This window comes from Carcharodon carcharias, chromosome 34, assembly GCF_017639515.1.
Source record: "Carcharodon carcharias isolate sCarCar2 chromosome 34, sCarCar2.pri, whole genome shotgun sequence".
Taxonomy (NCBI): domain Eukaryota; kingdom Metazoa; phylum Chordata; class Chondrichthyes; order Lamniformes; family Lamnidae; genus Carcharodon; species Carcharodon carcharias.
In genome coordinates this window covers 2,450,101-2,467,409 of record NC_054500.1, presented here as the reverse complement: position 1 = coordinate 2,467,409, position 17,309 = coordinate 2,450,101, and the positions used below count along the sequence as shown (strand labels likewise).

General features: G+C 44.5%; 1 gene segment (V, D, J or C); it reads right to left on the bottom strand.

Moving 5' to 3' along the window:
* Window positions 1–12,983: 12,983 nt before the first annotated feature.
* On the bottom strand, window positions 12,984–14,916 carry LOC121272509. The segment is given in 3 exon segments: window positions 12,984–13,052; window positions 13,839–14,179; window positions 14,790–14,916. Coding segments are annotated over 3 exon segments (459 nt in total).
* Window positions 14,917–17,309: the final 2,393 nt, after the last annotated feature.

Here is a 17,309-nt window from a genome sequence, read left to right as displayed (position 1 = left end):
ATGAATTCATCACACGCGACAAAATAAGCGAGGAATCTCAAACCTAGAACATTCTCTTAATTCCTCTCATTCAGTCTTGATGAAGGTGAGAAAGAGTAGGTGGAATCGGCGTGGCTGGAAGACATTTGCCTCTGTCATGGCTCTTATTCTGCAATCAGTTATGACGTTCACCCGGTTGGTTTTTGTACTGGCACCAAGGCAGTCTTCAGCTCTTTGCTCATTGTTTGCAGTGATACACCGCCGAATTCGCCTGGAAGGCCGTTAAGATGCAATTCTCTCATTGACCTTATAATCTTGGCTTCCTTCTCAAAGTCTTCTTCATAAGTGGCTGCAATTCCGTTCATAGAATAACCCATTAGGCTGAAACCCTGCCGACCGAACGACGATACCAGAACATGAGGCTATTGCTGCCGTCAATCTTTTAATAGATTCATCCTGCTGGTCTTGCCTCTATTCATCGACAGGAGAGTTGGACACTGGTGGATCATTTCTGTCAATGTTTCGCCTGGAGAAATAAGGAGAATATTTGTAATGTTTAGAACCACTTGTGTGAGAGGAAAACTAGATATGTAGATAAATAGGTAGACAGACAGATAATAGATAGCTCTATTGATAGACCATATATAAATAGATGACTTGCAGGTAGATAGGGAATATATGGGCAGATGGATGCATGGATGTATAGGGAGGTCAATAGATAGGTAGATAGACAGACACAAATACAGACAGGCAGATAGACAGGCAGACCGACAGGCGGATAAAGAGATAGATAGACAGACAGATATATGAAGAGATAGATATATAAATATATATATATAAGTAGACAGACAGACAAAAAGGTGGTCAGATAGATAGACAGGCAGACAGATAGGCAAACAGACAGACAGAAGGATTAATAGATAGACAGACAGAGAGATGGATAGACAGACAGATGGATAGACAGACAGACTGATAGGCAGACAGGTGAACTGATAGATAGATGGAAAGAACGAAAGAAGGAGGAGTATAGATAGATAGATAGATAGACAGATAGATAGACAGATAGACAGACAATTGATAGCTAGATAGGTCGAATAATATAAGACCGCCAAATTGTCTTCAATACGTTCATATGTGCCGCTAAATACTGCTTTAGTTGCATTATGAAAATGTAAATAATTCTCCTTTCCTCAGCAGATTCACTAAACCGATGTCATTCACCATGATATTCCGTCCATAACATGTTACCTCTAAATCTTAAGGAATAATAAAGTAGTAGGTGCTGTGATTTTCTTTGTTTTTGAACCCAACTCGATTGATGTTTTTAGGGAATGAACATATAGACAAGGATATAGTGCGGTCTCATTATAAACTATGCAACGTACACGGAAATAAAGACCAGGGGACAACAAAGAAGGACCATAAAACATAGGGGCAAAAATTAGGCCATTTGGCCCATCGAGTCTGCTCCGCCATTCAATCATGGCTGATAAGTTTCCGAACCCCATTCTCCCGCTTTCTGCCCATAAACTTTGATCCCCTTACAAATCAACAACCTATCTATCTCGATCTTAAGTACACTCAATGGCCTGGCCTCCACAGTCTCCTGTGGCAGTGAATTCCACAGATCCATCACTCTCTGGCTAAAGAAGTTTCTCCTCATCTCTGTTCTAAAAGGGCTTCCCTTTACTCTGAAGCTGTGCCCTCGGGTCCTAGTCTCTCCTACTAATGGAAACATTTTCCCCACGTCCACTCTATCCAGGCACTTCAGTGTTCTGTAAGTTTCAATCAGATCCCGCCTCATCCTCCTAAACACCATCGAGTCCTCAAATGTTCCTCATATGTTAAGCCTTTCATTCTTGGGATCGTTCTCCTGAACCTTCTAGACCCTCTCCAGGGCCAGCACACCCTTCCTGGGATACGGGGCCCAAAATTGCTCACAATATTCTAAATGTGGTCTGACCAGAGCCTTATAAAGCCTCAGCAGCACCTCCTTGCTTTTATGTTCTAGCCATCTCGAAATAGATTCCAACATTGCATTTGCCTCCCTAACTAGGCACTCAACCTGCAAGTTAACCTTAAGAGAATCCTGGACTAGGACTCCCAAGTCCCTTTGCGCTCCAGATTTCTGAATTCTCGCCCCATTTAGAAAACAGTCTATGCCTCTATTCTTCCTACCAAAGTGCATGACCTGACACTTCCCCCCGTTGTATTCCAACTGCCACTTCTTAGCCCATTCTCCTAATCTGTCCAAATCCTTCTGCAGCCTCCCCGCCTCCTCAATACTACTTGTCCCTCCACCTATCTTTGTGTCATCTTTGGAAAACTAGCCAGGATGCCCTCCGTTCCTTCATCTAGATCATTAATGTATAAAATGAAAAGTTGTGGTTCCAACACTGACCCCTGCAGAACTCCACCAGTCACCGGCCGCCATTCTGAGAAGGGTCCCATTACCCCCACTCTCTGCCTCCTGCCAGACAGCCAATCTTCTATCCATGCTAGTACCTTGCCTCTAACACCATGGGCTCTTATCTTACTGAGCAGCCTCCTGTGTGGCACCTTGTCAAAGGCCTTCTGGAAGTCCAAGTAGATAACATCCATTGGCTCTCCTTTGTCTAACCTACTCGTTACCGCCCCAAAGAATTCTAACAGATTTGTCAGGCATCACCTCCCCTTGATGAAACCAAGCTGACTTTGCCTGATTTTACCATGCACTTCCAAGTATTCTGAAATCTCGTCCTTAATAATGGACTCTAAAATCTTACCAACGACCGAGGTCAGGCTAATCGGCCTGTAATTTTCCGTCTTTTCCCTCACTCCATTCTTAAACAGGGAGGTTACATTAGCATTTTCCATTCCTCTGGGACCCTCCCTGACTCCATAAATTCCCGAAGGATCGCCACTATTTCGTCAGCTATCTCCCCCAGAAATCTAAGGTGTACTCCATCTGGTCCAGGTGATATATCCACCTTCAGACCTTTCAGTTTTCCTAGCACCTTCTCCTTGGTAATGCCACCATACTCAGCTCCCCCACCCCCCACCACACCCCAGGGCACTTGAACTTTGGGGAAGTTACTTGTATTTTCCACCATGAAGACTGACGCAAAGTACCTATTCAGTTACTCCACAATTTCTTTCATCCCCACTACTATTCCTGCAGTGTCATTTTCCAGCGGCCCAATGCCCACTGTTGCCTCTCCTTTACCCTTTATATGTCTAAAAAAAACTCATGACGTCTTCTTTTATATTATTCGCTAGTTTACCCTCAAATTTAATCTTCTCACTCCTTATTTCTTTTTTAGTTGTCCTCTGTTGACCTTTGTATGCCTCCCAATCCCTTGGTTTCCCACTGCTGTTCGCCACATTGTATGCTTTCTCGTTATCTTTTATGCCGTCCCTGACTTCCCTTGTCAGCCATGGTTGCCTCGTCCTCCCTTTAGTATGCTTCTTCTTCCAAGGGATGAATTTTTGCTGTGTCTCCCAAATTACTCCCAGAAACTCCTGCCATTGCTGTTCCTCTGTCTTTCTCGCTAGGCTTATCTCCCAGTCAATTCTGGCCAGTTCCTCCCTTGTGCCTCTATAGTTGCCTTCATTTAATGGTAATACCGTTACATCTGATTTAGCTTTTTCCTCTCAAATTGCAGGGTAAATTCTATCATATTATGTTCACTTCCTCCTACAGGTTCCTTCCCCTTAAGCTTCCTTATCAAATCTGCCTCGTTACACACCACTAAATCTGGAATTACCTGTTCCCTAGTGGGCTCCATCACAAGCTGCTCCAAAAAGCCATCTCGTAGACATTCCACAAATTATTTTTCTTGGGATCCACATCCAACCTGAATTTCCCAGTCTACCTGCATATTGAAATCCCCCATGATCACTGTAACCTTGCCTTTCTTACACGCCTTTTCTATCTCCTGGTGTATCTTGTGCCCCACATCCTGACTAATGTTCGGAGGCCTGTACATAACTCCCATTATGTTTTCTTTTGCCCTCTGCGGTTCCTCAACCCTACCCACACAGATTCTACATCATCTGACCCGAAGTCATTTCTTGCTATCGATTTAATTTAATTTCTTACTAACAAAGCAACCCCATCCCCTCTGCCAACTTGCCTATCTTTTCGATAGGATGTATATCCTTGGATATTTGGCTCCAAGTCCTGATCCCCTCGCAGCCATGTCTCCGTGATGCCCACTACATCACACCTGCCAATTTCAATCTGCACTACAAGCTCATTTACCTCATTTCATATACTGCGTGCATTCAGATACAACACCTTCAGTCCTGTATTTCCCGTCCCCTTTCTCATTGTCGTCCCTTTATCTGATGGGCTTGAAGTTAGATTCCTAGCCCTATCCAAACACTCTGTCCTCTTTTGTGTTCTGCAGACTTTAATAGCCTCTCCTGGGCTCTCCTTCCTTTTCACTTTTTTCATAATTTTCCATGAAGTTGAATCCACACCCCCTCCCCCCCACATACGCTATCCTGCTGCTTTGTTTCCCATTAGTCATTCTTCTCGGAGAATTACCCTTCCATTCACCCCACTTTCTAGTTTAAAGTCCTGTTGGCCACCCTACTTAGCCTTTTCACTAGAACATTGATCCCAGATTGGTTCAGGTGGAGAATGATCCATTGGTACAGATCCCTGCGGTTCCAATACTTACGTCAGTGTCCCACAGAATTGAAGCTCTTTTTCCCGCACCACTCCTTCAGCCACGTATTTACTTCCTTATTCTCACGTCCCTACACCAATGTGCACGTGGCTCGGGTAGTAATCCAGAGATTATAACGCTTGAGGACATGTTCTTTAATTTAGTTCGTAGTTCCTGATAATCCTCAAATGGGTCCTCTTTCCTAGTCTTACGTATGTTATTTGTCCCGACATGGACTACAACAACTGGATCCACTCCCTCCCTCTCCAACATCCTTTCAAGCCGCTCAGAGATGTCCCTCATCCTGGCACTGGGCAGGCAACATACCATGCGGGACATTCGATCTTGCTTACAAAGAATGCTATCAATTCCCTAAATTATAGAATCCCCTACAACTACCAATTGTCTTTTTGCTCACCCCCTCTGGAATGGCCTCCTGTGCCACGGTGTCATGGTCAACTGGCTCATTCTCCCTACAGCCCTGTTCCTCATCCATAAAGGGAGCAAGTACCTCGTACCTGTTCGACAAGGTCAAGAGCTGAGCCTCCGCTGTTCCAGACTACAGGATCTCTCTACCTGCCTCGCTTGCAGTCACAACCTGCTGACCCTGACCACTGACCTAACTTGAGGTACTTAATCTATCGGGTGTGACCACCTCCTGAAACAAAGCATCCAGGTAACTCTGCCCCTACCAGATGTACCACAGCGTCAAGAGCTCGGAATCCATCTTATCAATTCTGAGCCAGAGTTCCTCTTGCAACCAACACTTGCTGCAGATGTGGTCACTGCTGCTCACAATGGGATCCACCAGCTCCCATATCATACAGCTACAGCACATCACTTACCCAGCTATCTCGACTTATATAATTAATTCATTAATTAGCTTTGTGGTTTTTTTTCAAATTTGGTGCAGATTTGCTACCAACCACTCAGGTCACAGCTTCCCTGTGATGTTACTTTTTCAGTTTTGGCTTCAGCTACTCTGAGCCGCGAGGTCATCGCTTTGGTGCTCCTCCCTCTGAGTCTGCTCCCTGGAGACAAGGTTGTGAATCCCCGAGGTAAGCTAGATTTATACTCACCACTCCGGTGCTCCTCCATCTGAGTCTGCTCCCAGGATCTACTCACAAATCAGCTGCTTTTTCTTTAAAATCGCCTTTCAGAAGAGTGTCCCTCAGAGGTCTGGTGCACTCCTGAAGGCACTGCCTCTTTCTCTAGATTTTTTTTTAGGTTTGAGGAGGAGGGACGCATGAAAAGACTACAGCAATGTATTGTTTGGGCCTATTCCGTTCTTTGATAGTTGGTCCTCCTCACTTCCCTCCTGAGTCCCGCTGTCTACACCAACTTCTCCCAGAATGCTTCAGTCACTTCTCACCAGCTCCCGCTGTTCGATGCTCTTCCTCTTGTTGAATGCAAGTGTCCATCTCCTCAATTCCCTCCTATGTCACGGTGGCTGCGGTGACTTCTCCCAGAATGCTTCAGTCACTTCTCACCAGCGCCCTCTATTGGATCAGAATCTGACTAACTGCACCTTTCAGACTGCAGGCTGAATCTAAATCTGCTACTGGATCAGTTTCAGGCAGCAAAATTGACTTCAGGACTTGACACCAGGCGAAGCTGGGTTTCCTTTTGACTTGTCAATTCCAGTATCACAAAAATAATCACTTCTCCTCATCAAAATGTGTGTGGAAAAGTCACTAGTGGCTTTGCATATCCAGGTCTTACTAGTGGTTCATGGAAAACGTCCCGTTCCCCTGTGGTCATCGCTAATACTGAATGGATCATCTGGGGAGGTGAGGTGTGATTTGAAAGTTGAAGCTATTTCCTCTCCTGGAGAGAGTCTGGAATCCAGAGCAATGGGGACATAAACTTAAATTGGAACTGGTGATTACATAATGAAGCAATTAGTCACAGAGAAATTAGTGGAAATGTGGAACCCCCACACCAAAACCGTTCAGTGGCCTTCATTGCCACTCTAATCATTACAGCATTCATACTCATAAACAGACCTATCTTCACTGTCTTAGGCAAATATTTATCATCGTCATTCCGATTGCCTTCCGAATTAACATCTTCGCCCTCAGCAGTTTAATAACTAGCAAGACACGCCCACCTCACCATCATCTGAAGTTTGCTCCCTTCCAGCCGCTGCTCCACTAGCTCAGTCATGGGATGCACGCATTGCTCATTGGGCCATTTTATGCAGCAGTTAAAATATTACAAAAGAAAATAATATTAACTTTCTAAAAATGCTATCAAGTCTCAGTTGCAATGTGAATATTAGCATTTAGGCCAGGAACACAGCGCATATCTGAAATACCCCTTTGAGAAAGTAGTGGAGTTATGCCAAACCTGCAACAAAAGTAGCATAGACCACACATGGTCGTGGTATTAAATGAAAAGAATATAGGCACTTGAGAGAGAACTTGAAAGGGTGATACCAGAAATGCATGGATATCTTTCATTAATTTAGGGGCGTAGGCGTCACTGGCTATGCCAGCATTTATAGCTCAACCTTCGTTGCGCTTGAGAAGGTGGTGGTGAGCTTCCTTCTTGAACCGCTGCAGTCTATATTGACTACGTACACCCACAGTGCTGTTAGGGAGGGAGTTCCAGGATTTTGAACTCACGACAGTGATGGAACATGATATATTTTCATGTCAGGATGATGTGTAAATTTGAGGGGCACTTCCAGGTGGTGGCCTTCCAATGTATCTGCTGTTCTTGTCATTCGCAATTGTAGCGGACATGGATTTGGAAGGTGCTGTTGAAGGAGCTTTGGCGAGTTTCTGCAAGGCATCTTGTAGATTATATGCATTGCTGTGCGTCAGTGTGGAGGGAGTGAATGTTTGTGGATGTGGTGCCAATCATGTGGGCTGCTTTGTCCTGGATGGTGCCAAGCTTCCTGACTGTTGGAGCCGCACTCATCCAGACAAGTGGAGAGTATTCTATCACACTCCTGACTTGTGCCTTGTAGGTGGTGGACAGGCTTTAGGGAGTCAGGAGGTGAGTTATTCGCCACAGGTTTCCTAGCCGCTGGCCTGCTCTTCTGGTCACATGGCCAGTCCAGTTCAGTTTCTGGTGACTATCTTCGACTGGTGGCATCGAGCTATGTAATTTACATCAAGAGGAAACATTCTCAGCGTATCCACTGTTTAAAACCTTCCAGAATGTTATAGAATTCGGTTAGTTTACCCCACCCAGTCTTCTTCTAGAGTCGAAGTTCACATTGATGATACTCTCCATCATGTTGTGTGGCACTACCACCGTGCTCAATAGGCTAGATTTAGAACAGATTTAGTAACTCAAAACTGGGCAACTATGAGGCGGTGTGGGCCGTAAGCAGCAGGAGAATTGTACTCAACAAAACATGTAACCACATGGCCCAGCATACCCCCTACTCTACGATTACCATCAAGCCAGCGGATCAACACTGGTTCAAAAAAGAGTGCAAGAGGAAAAGCTAGGGGCAGCAAGCGGCATATCTGAAAATAAGGGGTCAGCTTGGTAATGCTGCAATACAGGACTACTCCATTGCCAAACAGCATAAGCAGCAAGTGATAGACAGGGCTAAGGGATTCCACAATCAACGAACCAATCTGTGCAGGCCCAGAAACACATAATCACAGAATCACACAGTGCAGAAGAGGCCATTTGGCACATCGAGCCTGCAGTGACACTTGAGAAACACCTGACCTAACTACATAATCCCATTTACCAGCACTTGGCCCATAGCCTTTAATGTTATGATATGTCAAGTGGCCATCCAGCTACTTTCTAAAGGAGGTGAGGCAACCTGCCTCCACCACCCTCCCAGGCAGTGCATTCCAGACATTCACGACCCTCTGGGTAATTTTTTTTTCCCTCACATCCCCCATAAACCTTCTGCTCCTCATCTTGAACTTATGTTCTTTCAGCAAAGGGGAACAGCTGCTCCCTATCCAACCTGTGCATGCCCCTCATAATCTTGTACACCTTGCTGAGGACGCCCGTCAGTCTTCTCTGGTCCAACAAAAGCAACCCAAGTCTATCCAATCCCTCTTCATAACTTAAATGTTTCATTCCAGGCAATCACATCCTTCCTATAATGTAACGACCAGAACTGCACACAGTACTCCAGCTGTGGCCTTACCAGGCTTCTATACAACTCCAACATGACCTCTCTACTTTTGTAATCTATGCCTCGATTGAAAAAGTCAAGTGTGCAATAAACCTTTTTCACCACCCCATTGACATGCCCCTCCTCCTTCAAAGATCTATGAACACAGGCACCAAGGCCCCTTTGTTCCTCGGAACTTCCTAGTGTCATGCTTTCATTGAATACTGCCTTCTCAACTTACTCTTTCCAAATTGTATAACCTCACGTATTTCAGGGCCATATTGCATCTGCCACTTATCTGCCCATTTGACCATCCGGTCTATATCTTCCTGTAGACCAATACACTCAGCATCACTGTTAACTGCCCAGCCAATCTTTGTACTATCCACAAACTTACTAATCCTACTCCGAGCACAGTCATATATGTTGTTTACATAAATAACAAATAATTGGGGACCAAGCAAAAATCCCTGTGATACGCCACTGCACAATGGCTTCCAGTCACTAAAGCATCCTTCTAGCATCGCCCTCTGTCTCCTACAAATCAGTTTATTTTGAGTCCACCTTATCAAATTATCCTGTATCCCATGTGCATTTGCCTCCTTTATAAGACTCCCATGTGGGACCTTATCAAAAGCTTTGCTGAAATCCCTGTAAACTACATCAGCTGCATTACCCTGATCTACACAAATGACTACCTCCTTTAAAAATTCAATCAAATTTGTTAGGCATGACTTCCCTCTGACAAAGCCATGCTGACTCTCCCTGATCAAACCTTACCTCTTAGGATGGAGATAGATTCTCTCCTTCAGAATGTTCTCCAAAAGTTTCCCTACCACTGATGTGAGATTCGCTGGTCTGTAGGTCCATGGCTTATCTCTACAACCCTTCTTAAATAGCGGAACATCCAGTCGTGAATGGTGATGGGCAATTAAACAACTCACTGGAGGAAAAGGCTCCACAATTTTTCCCATCCTCACTGATGGAAGTGTCTCGCACATCATTGCAAAAGATAAGGCTGAAGTATTCACAAGAAACTTTACCCAGAAGTGCCGAGTAGGTTATAGATCCCGGCCTCCTCCAGAGGTCCCTGGCATCACAGATGCCAGTCTTTAGCCATTTTGATTCACTCCTCGTGATATCAAGAAACGGATCCATCACTCCCTCCACCACTGATGCACAGTGGCAGCAATGTGTACCATCTACAAGATGCACCACAGGAACTCACCAAGGCCCCATGACCGCTATCACCTAGAAGCACAACGGCAGCAGACACATGGGAACACTACTGTAGGTTCCCCTCCAAACCACTCACCATCCTGATATCGCTGTCCCTTCACTGTCGCTGGGTCAAAATCGTGAACTCCCTCCCTAACAGCACTGTGGGTGTATCTACACCACATGGATTGCATATGTTTAATAAGGCAGCTCAACACCACTTTCTCAAGCGCAATTAGCGATAGACAATAAATGCTGGCCTAGTCACCGACCTCCGCATCCCATGAATGAAATTAGCAAGAAACCCAGTCGTGAATTCAGAAATAAAACATTCTGTACCTTGAGATTGGCAAGAATCAGGCACTCTTGGATATTGGGAGTGGATAAAAACGAGCAGTAGAAATGAATCGCAGGGCTGGAGAGACACACCTATAAGGGAGATGTGAGTGGGGGTTAGGATGGTAGATTTAGACGTGGGTAGGTTGGAGGAGGCTCGATTGCAGCATAATCGCAAGCATGGACTGAATGGATAGCCTGTTTCTGTGTTGTAGATCGTATGCAATCCTACGATTCGCATTATAGGGAAAATAAAAAAAATCAGCGCAATGGCAGTACGTCATGATGTTCATCTGAAGAGCGGTTGCAGATGCGATGGGCCGAATGCTTTCCATCTTTGCTGCAACAATTCTGTGATTGATTCGGTGAAAGGAGATGATCGTGGATAAAATTAGAACCATCCAAATCTCTGTGGACTGAATGAGCAGTGCAGGAGCTCTGAGTTGTTTGCGGTGTTGAATACAACGGGTCAAATTCTGGAGGTTGACACCACCGCATTCTTGTGGATTATTTTTATGTTGTCGGTCATTTTGTGTCAGGCAGCTGGTGTTTTCACGCGCCGTGCGCCATTGCATGCCCAGAAGTGGACGATGGAGTGCTAGGGGTGGGCCCTGGAGTGCTCCAGGCTAAATTGGGCATTGCTGAATCTCTGGACTTTAAAGAGATTCCACTGTATAACTGGAAATGTGGGCGGTCATGGCGGAATAGAATAGAGAGACGAGTTCTCCGTTTCCCATTTATCGGTGAAAGAACAGGTCTGGATCGTTAGTTCCTCAGTCCACATCTCATCATAGCCTAATTCCCAGTGTGAACAGAAGCGGACAATTCTGTCTAAACAAGGAAGCAATAAAATTGGTTTTCATAGAATTAAACAGTGTGGAAGAAAACATTTGGTCAATAATGCCTGGAAGGCTCGTTGGAAAATGAAATTATTCAATTATTCCCACTTCCCCTATTGTTGTTCCTCATCTTTCTTAAACATTATCATGCTCAATGACGAATTCCCTTTTGAAAGTAATAATTGAATTTACTTCCATCATCCTTTTAGGAGGTACGGTTCCGGGAATGACATCTCGCTGTGTTAAGATAAATTGCCTTCACCCCTCACTCTGTTCCTTTACTAGTTCTCTCTAATCTGTGTCTCCTGGTACCCGCAGTCCTCGCAGTGGGAACAGGTTCTCCTCATTTACTGGATGGAAACTCCACGTAATATTGTATTTAAATCTCCCTTAATCTTCCCAGTTCCAAAGTGAAAAGGAACTTCTCTCGCATCTCCATAAAAGTCGAGTCCTCGAGACCCAGCGCATTTTTTTAGATTTCTCCCAAGTCCTATTCATCCTATCTAAAATCTGATGCAGAGAGGTGGAAGGTCTACACCATCTGAGGCAAAAGCACGGTTTGATGGAGATTTTGCGTAACTTCATTGATTTGGTACTCTGGAACCTTCCGGGGATTAATCCTGTCTAACCACAATCGATGTGTTATTTGATTTACCAAAGCAAAGGACATGATTGATATGACAGTCCACATAACCGTGTTCATGGAAAAATGTTCCTTTCTCCATCGCAGTGTTCCTATTTTTGAATAGTTTTGCTGCCTCAACACGTGTCAGTCGTAACTCAGCTGATAGAACTCGCATTCAGAAGTTTCGAGCCCGACGACAGAGACTTGAGCAAATTACGCAGGACATGGCTGCTCGTGTCAGCACTGGAGGAATGCTCCACTGTCGATGATCCCTTGTTTCGGACGGAACGGAAACAAGGACCTCTCAGATCGATTCATATCATTTTAAGGGCACTATTGGAAAGAGTTCCCAACATTTCCCCCTAGTTTCCTGAGCCAATACTAATTGCTGAAACAGGTCTACTAACCATACATCATATTTCTGTTTGTGAGAGCTTTCTGTGCGAAAATTGACTGCTGCAATGCTTTCTACATTACAACAGTGAACACGATTTAACAATATTTAAGTTTTTGGGTTGGCCCGGGTCTTTAACTGTGCAAAATAAACTGACTTCTTCCTTTCATTCATTGTTCTGTTACATTCAGCGGAGAAGGCAGACCGAATTACAATAAGAAAAACCGAAAATGTTGGGAAAACTCAATAGGTCTGGCAGCATCTGTGAAGAGAGAAACACAGTTAACGTTTCAAGTCCAATATGACTCTTCTTCAGATTTAGGGTGACACCTGTGATAATGTAGCTCTCCGTCAGTGCTACCCACCGTCAGTGCGGCACCGTCTCAGCATTGGCAGCTAAGCATCAGCCTGGATGATTGTATCAATTCTACGTCAGATTCAGAAAGCTGTAGGTTCCAACCATTGAACCAATACTGAAACTGTGCAAAGTAGGTTGCGTCGCACTCCTCATTTAACCCTATTATGCTTCAGTTCCCCGCCCTCGCCGCCCCACCACCACCCCCCCCCCCACCCCAGCCCCCGCCACCAACTAGATTCCAGCTAGCAGTGCTAATTTAAAAACGCTGCGAGCACCGTCACGAATGGTCTCCTTCTGTGAACTGTCAATTCTGTGATTCTGTGAAGAATTTGTCGTGTAAAAAACCTTCGTCAACGTTCACATGACGTTACTGCTCCCAACTTGTGGTAGAAATGAATACAGATATTCCCCTGGCGTGAGTATAGAGCTGCAGTTCCATCCTGTGCTTTCGCCGGTATGTGGTGCAATATTAACAACAAGGATTTAGAAGGTATCCAAAACAAATGCATTGATCAGGTTCCAGTAGAAGAGACTGGAGCAGTTGCGGTTGGTCTGCAAAATTCAGGGGCGCTTAATTGGAGATTAAATGCAATCTAAAGGTAGAATCTGATTTAATATTTTATATTGACAAATGTGTAATTTTTTTTTTATTTGTTAACTCTGCAGGTGCAAATTATGGCCCCTGCACGCTGAACTATTAGTCTATTTTTAAAGGTTGATGAAATACGATGCGATTTTTATGCATCTGATCCTCGAATTCAGCAAAATATTACCGTCAAGAAACAAAGAAAGTTTTATATATTAATGCAATCTCAATAAAGATTTTGCATTTTGTTGTTAGGTGGCTGACAGTCTGTTGAACCATGTCTTGCACATTTGCACTTTTTTGCTGTTGATTGAATATTTTCAAATAAGGAAAGGTTTTCGGAGCTTCGATGCGGAGAAATTCCTCCCAGTGGCAGTGGATGGATAACCAGAGGAGGTCGATGTAAAGTGATTGGTAATGGAATGAATGAGAGACAAGAGGTAATGTTTTAATTAGGCAGTCAGTTTTTATGATCTTCAAATCATTGTCTGAACGGGTGTAGGGAGCTGGTTAAAAATCTATTTCCAAAGGAAATGGAGTGCATGTGAAAAGAAACAATTAGCAAGGCTTTGGAGGGTGAGGGAGTGATTAATTGGATAGTGATGGCAAAACACTGGACATGATATTGGGACTCCTTATGTGCGGTGTCATTTTGTGATTTCACGACCTGTTGGCTAGAGAAGATGCACTAAATCGTCACTTATTACAGACACCTGGCAGTGGTAAAGGAGCACCCATGGGCGCCCATTCACCCCATGCAGCTTTTTGTAGCTGCAATCCATCTTTCTCAAACGCTGTGCGATACTACAGGCACAGAAGTAGACAGCGGTGTGAGATGGAGAGGCGTCACTCAGTTTCATTGTAAACAGCGCATTATTGGTTCTCTCGGCCTTAAACGACTCAAGTGTGTAATTCATAACATTCCCAGCTCCAGCAGAACTGAATAGAGCTTCTAATGTCCGATCTGGTCGTTGTCTGTACCAAAGCATATTGGGATAGTTAGTATTCGTCAGCTTACATTTCAGTGTTGTCGATTCTGCTGCTGCAATCGATAAAACAGAAGGCGACTGTTCCACGTAAGAGGCGAATATTCCTGTTGAATGGAAATTCGATTAGATTTTTATATCTGTCAATAATCGATTAAAGCAGTGTTACATTGCAAGAAAGAAAGAGCTTACAGTGCCTCTTAAAAAAACATAACATCACAAATGTTTACGATAAAATACTTTTATTTAAAGTGCACTCCTGCTGAAATGGGGCAAACACCGCGGCCAATTTGTGCACTGCAAGAGTCCAACAAACAGCAATGTAATAATGAGAAGTTCATATGGACTTTTGAAGAGATACATGTTTAAACGTTCGCACAGGACACGGGGAAGAACTCACTGCTGATCTTCTGTGGGATTACTTAAATCCACCTGAAGAGGCAATTCTATTTACACCCAAAAAAAGGGCGTCTGCAACAGGGTAGCGCTCTCTCAGGACTACTTCAGAAATTGAGCAGCGATTCTTTAGTACTGCCTCCCCGACTGTTCAACACATCCTCAGTGGTGACACCTGGAGTATCAGCATTGATTTTGAGCTCAGTTATCTGGAGTACGTCTCGAACCTATGATTTTCTCTTCCGATGGAACCCTGTTACCAACTGAACGAAAGCTGACATTAACATGCAATATTCTACAAATGTTAATAATTTGACTTACTTGGGAACAGTGTAACCATAAGAAATGCAAAGTGAACTTTATGCAGCATGTTTTATTCATTCGACACAAGCTCGATGTGGGGACGGAGAATAGCTCAATATCACCTTTGGAGGCGGTTTTTCTGTTCTATCTAATTCATTGCGGAACATCCTGTTGTCATCACTATGTGTAAGTATCACGTGAAACCCTCATCATCCAATTACTTCACAACACAGAAGCCTAGGGAGGAATTTAATACAGCCATTCAAGTTTTAGAAAGGGGATTGATGGAGTTAATAATAAGAGTTCAGTCTTCTAACGGGTAATTGGTGAAAAGAGGTCATCAGCATAAAATAATAGACACAAATTCTATGTGGTAAGCAACGAGGCTCTTTATGCAACGAGGTGTACTGCCTGTAAAGCTCGTGGCTGGAAGTGTGCAGAGTCAACAGTGACATTCAAAACAAAATTGGGTAAATGCTTGAAAAATTAAACAGAGGCCTATGGAGATAGAACAAGTAGAGAGAGAGAGGGAGACATTTTACTGGAGAGACAAAAACTAGGAGCCATAAATAATATGCAGTCGTTAATAAATCCAGGAAAATCACCTGTAGCTGGAGAGCTATGGACACAAAATGATTGAAGTAAATAACATTTAAAAGGAAGCAAGATGAGGGCGTAAGGGAGGGAGGAATAGAAGCATGTGCTGAGAGGGTGAAATGAAGTAGTGTGTCAGAACTCTCTTTGACGTCTCTTTCAAAATGCTAGCACAGGACAGAAGGGCCGACGTACGATTCAATGTTTCCATAGAGCATGTAAAATTGTTGGGTTAAAGTGCTCTCTTGTTTCAGACAGGGAAATTTACAATTCCGGTTTTATTAAATCACCCGAGGCATGTGGACTGAGGGGGCAGTACTGAGCGAGCGCTTCAATCTCAGGCGTGTCCCAATTTTGTTGTTTTGTTAAAGCGACATTTCTCTCAGCTGTACGGAAATGATCCCACCGCCCTATTTGTGTGCCTATTCGCATCCTTAGTTGTCCTTGAGAAAGTGGTGAGGTGCCACCTTGACTACAGCTGAGTGGTTTTCCAGGCCATTTCAAAGGGCTGTTAATAATTAACGGCATTACTATGAGTCTGGACTCACATATGGGTCAGTCCGACTGAGGGATGCATATTTCCTTCCGTCAGTGAAATCAATGGGATGTTTTTAAGGCAGCCTGGTAGTTTAATGACAATGACTTATGACAGCAGCTTTGCATTTCAATTTTTTACGTATTTAATTGTATTTAAATCCCATTGCTGCCCCGGTGGGATCTGATCTCATGTCTCTGGATCATTGGTCGAAGCCTCTGGATTCCTTGCTCAGTAAGATAACTACGATGCTATCGTACACCTTGCTAAACGAGACTGAAAGGGTTACTTATTCCCTGGCCTGAACTCTTATTTCGGTTTAAACCATGTTAAAAAAAACATCTTCAGTAGCGGGTTAACGGTTTACAACAGATTTTGAAACCGCCATAACGAGGCGGGTGTCTCGGAGATTAACTATGCACAGAGGCCGCTTGACTTTGCAGTGCGAAATATCACTAAGACATTTAAACCTTCTAAGATGAAATATTTCCTATGTATCTGCTTTGGGCGCCTTGCCACTGGGTAAGTTAGAGAGAGATTTACTGGAATGGTACCGGGGTTGAGGGGATTCACTTATGCAAACGATCGGGAGAAGCTACCATTTTTCTCATGTCTTTTTACATTAAGGGATGTGGGCTTCGCTGGCTGGGCCAGCATTTATTTTTCATCCCTTGTTGCCTTTGAGAAGGTGGCGGTGAGCTGCCTTCTTGAACCGCTGCAGCCGTGGTGCAGGTACATCCACAGTGCTGTTAGGGGGTTCCAGGATTGGCCAATGAAGGAACGTGGATATATTTCCAAGTCAGGCTGGGATGTGATTTGGAGGGGAACGTGCAGGTCGTGCTGATAACATGGGTCTGCTGCCCTTTGCATTCTCAGTGGTAGATATCGTGGATTTGGAAGCTGCTATCCAGGAGCCTTGGCGAATTGTTTTTAGATAATGCACACTGCTGCAACTATGCATCGGTGGTGGAGGGAGTGAATGTTTGTGGGAGGGGTGCCAATCAAGAAGCTGCTTTGCCCTGAATGGTGTCAAGCTCCTAAAGTGTTGTGGAAACTGCACTCATCCAGGCAAGTGGAGAATATTCCATCACACTTGAGCCTTGGGCCTTGTAGCTTGTGGACAACATTTGGGAAGTCAGGAGCTGATTTACTCGCTGCAGAATTCCCAGCCTCTGACCTGCTCTTGTAGACAAAATATGAATATGGCTGGCCCGGTCCGGTTTCTGATCAATGGGAACCCGACACACCCCCACCCCCCGCGACCGAGGACGCCCTCCACCACCCCCACCACCACCACCACCCCACCCCCCCCCCACCCCGCCCACCGACCACCCCCCAACCCTCGAATGCTGAGCAAGGGGAATTCAGCGATTGCAGTGCAATTGAGTGTCAAGGGGAGATGATTAGTT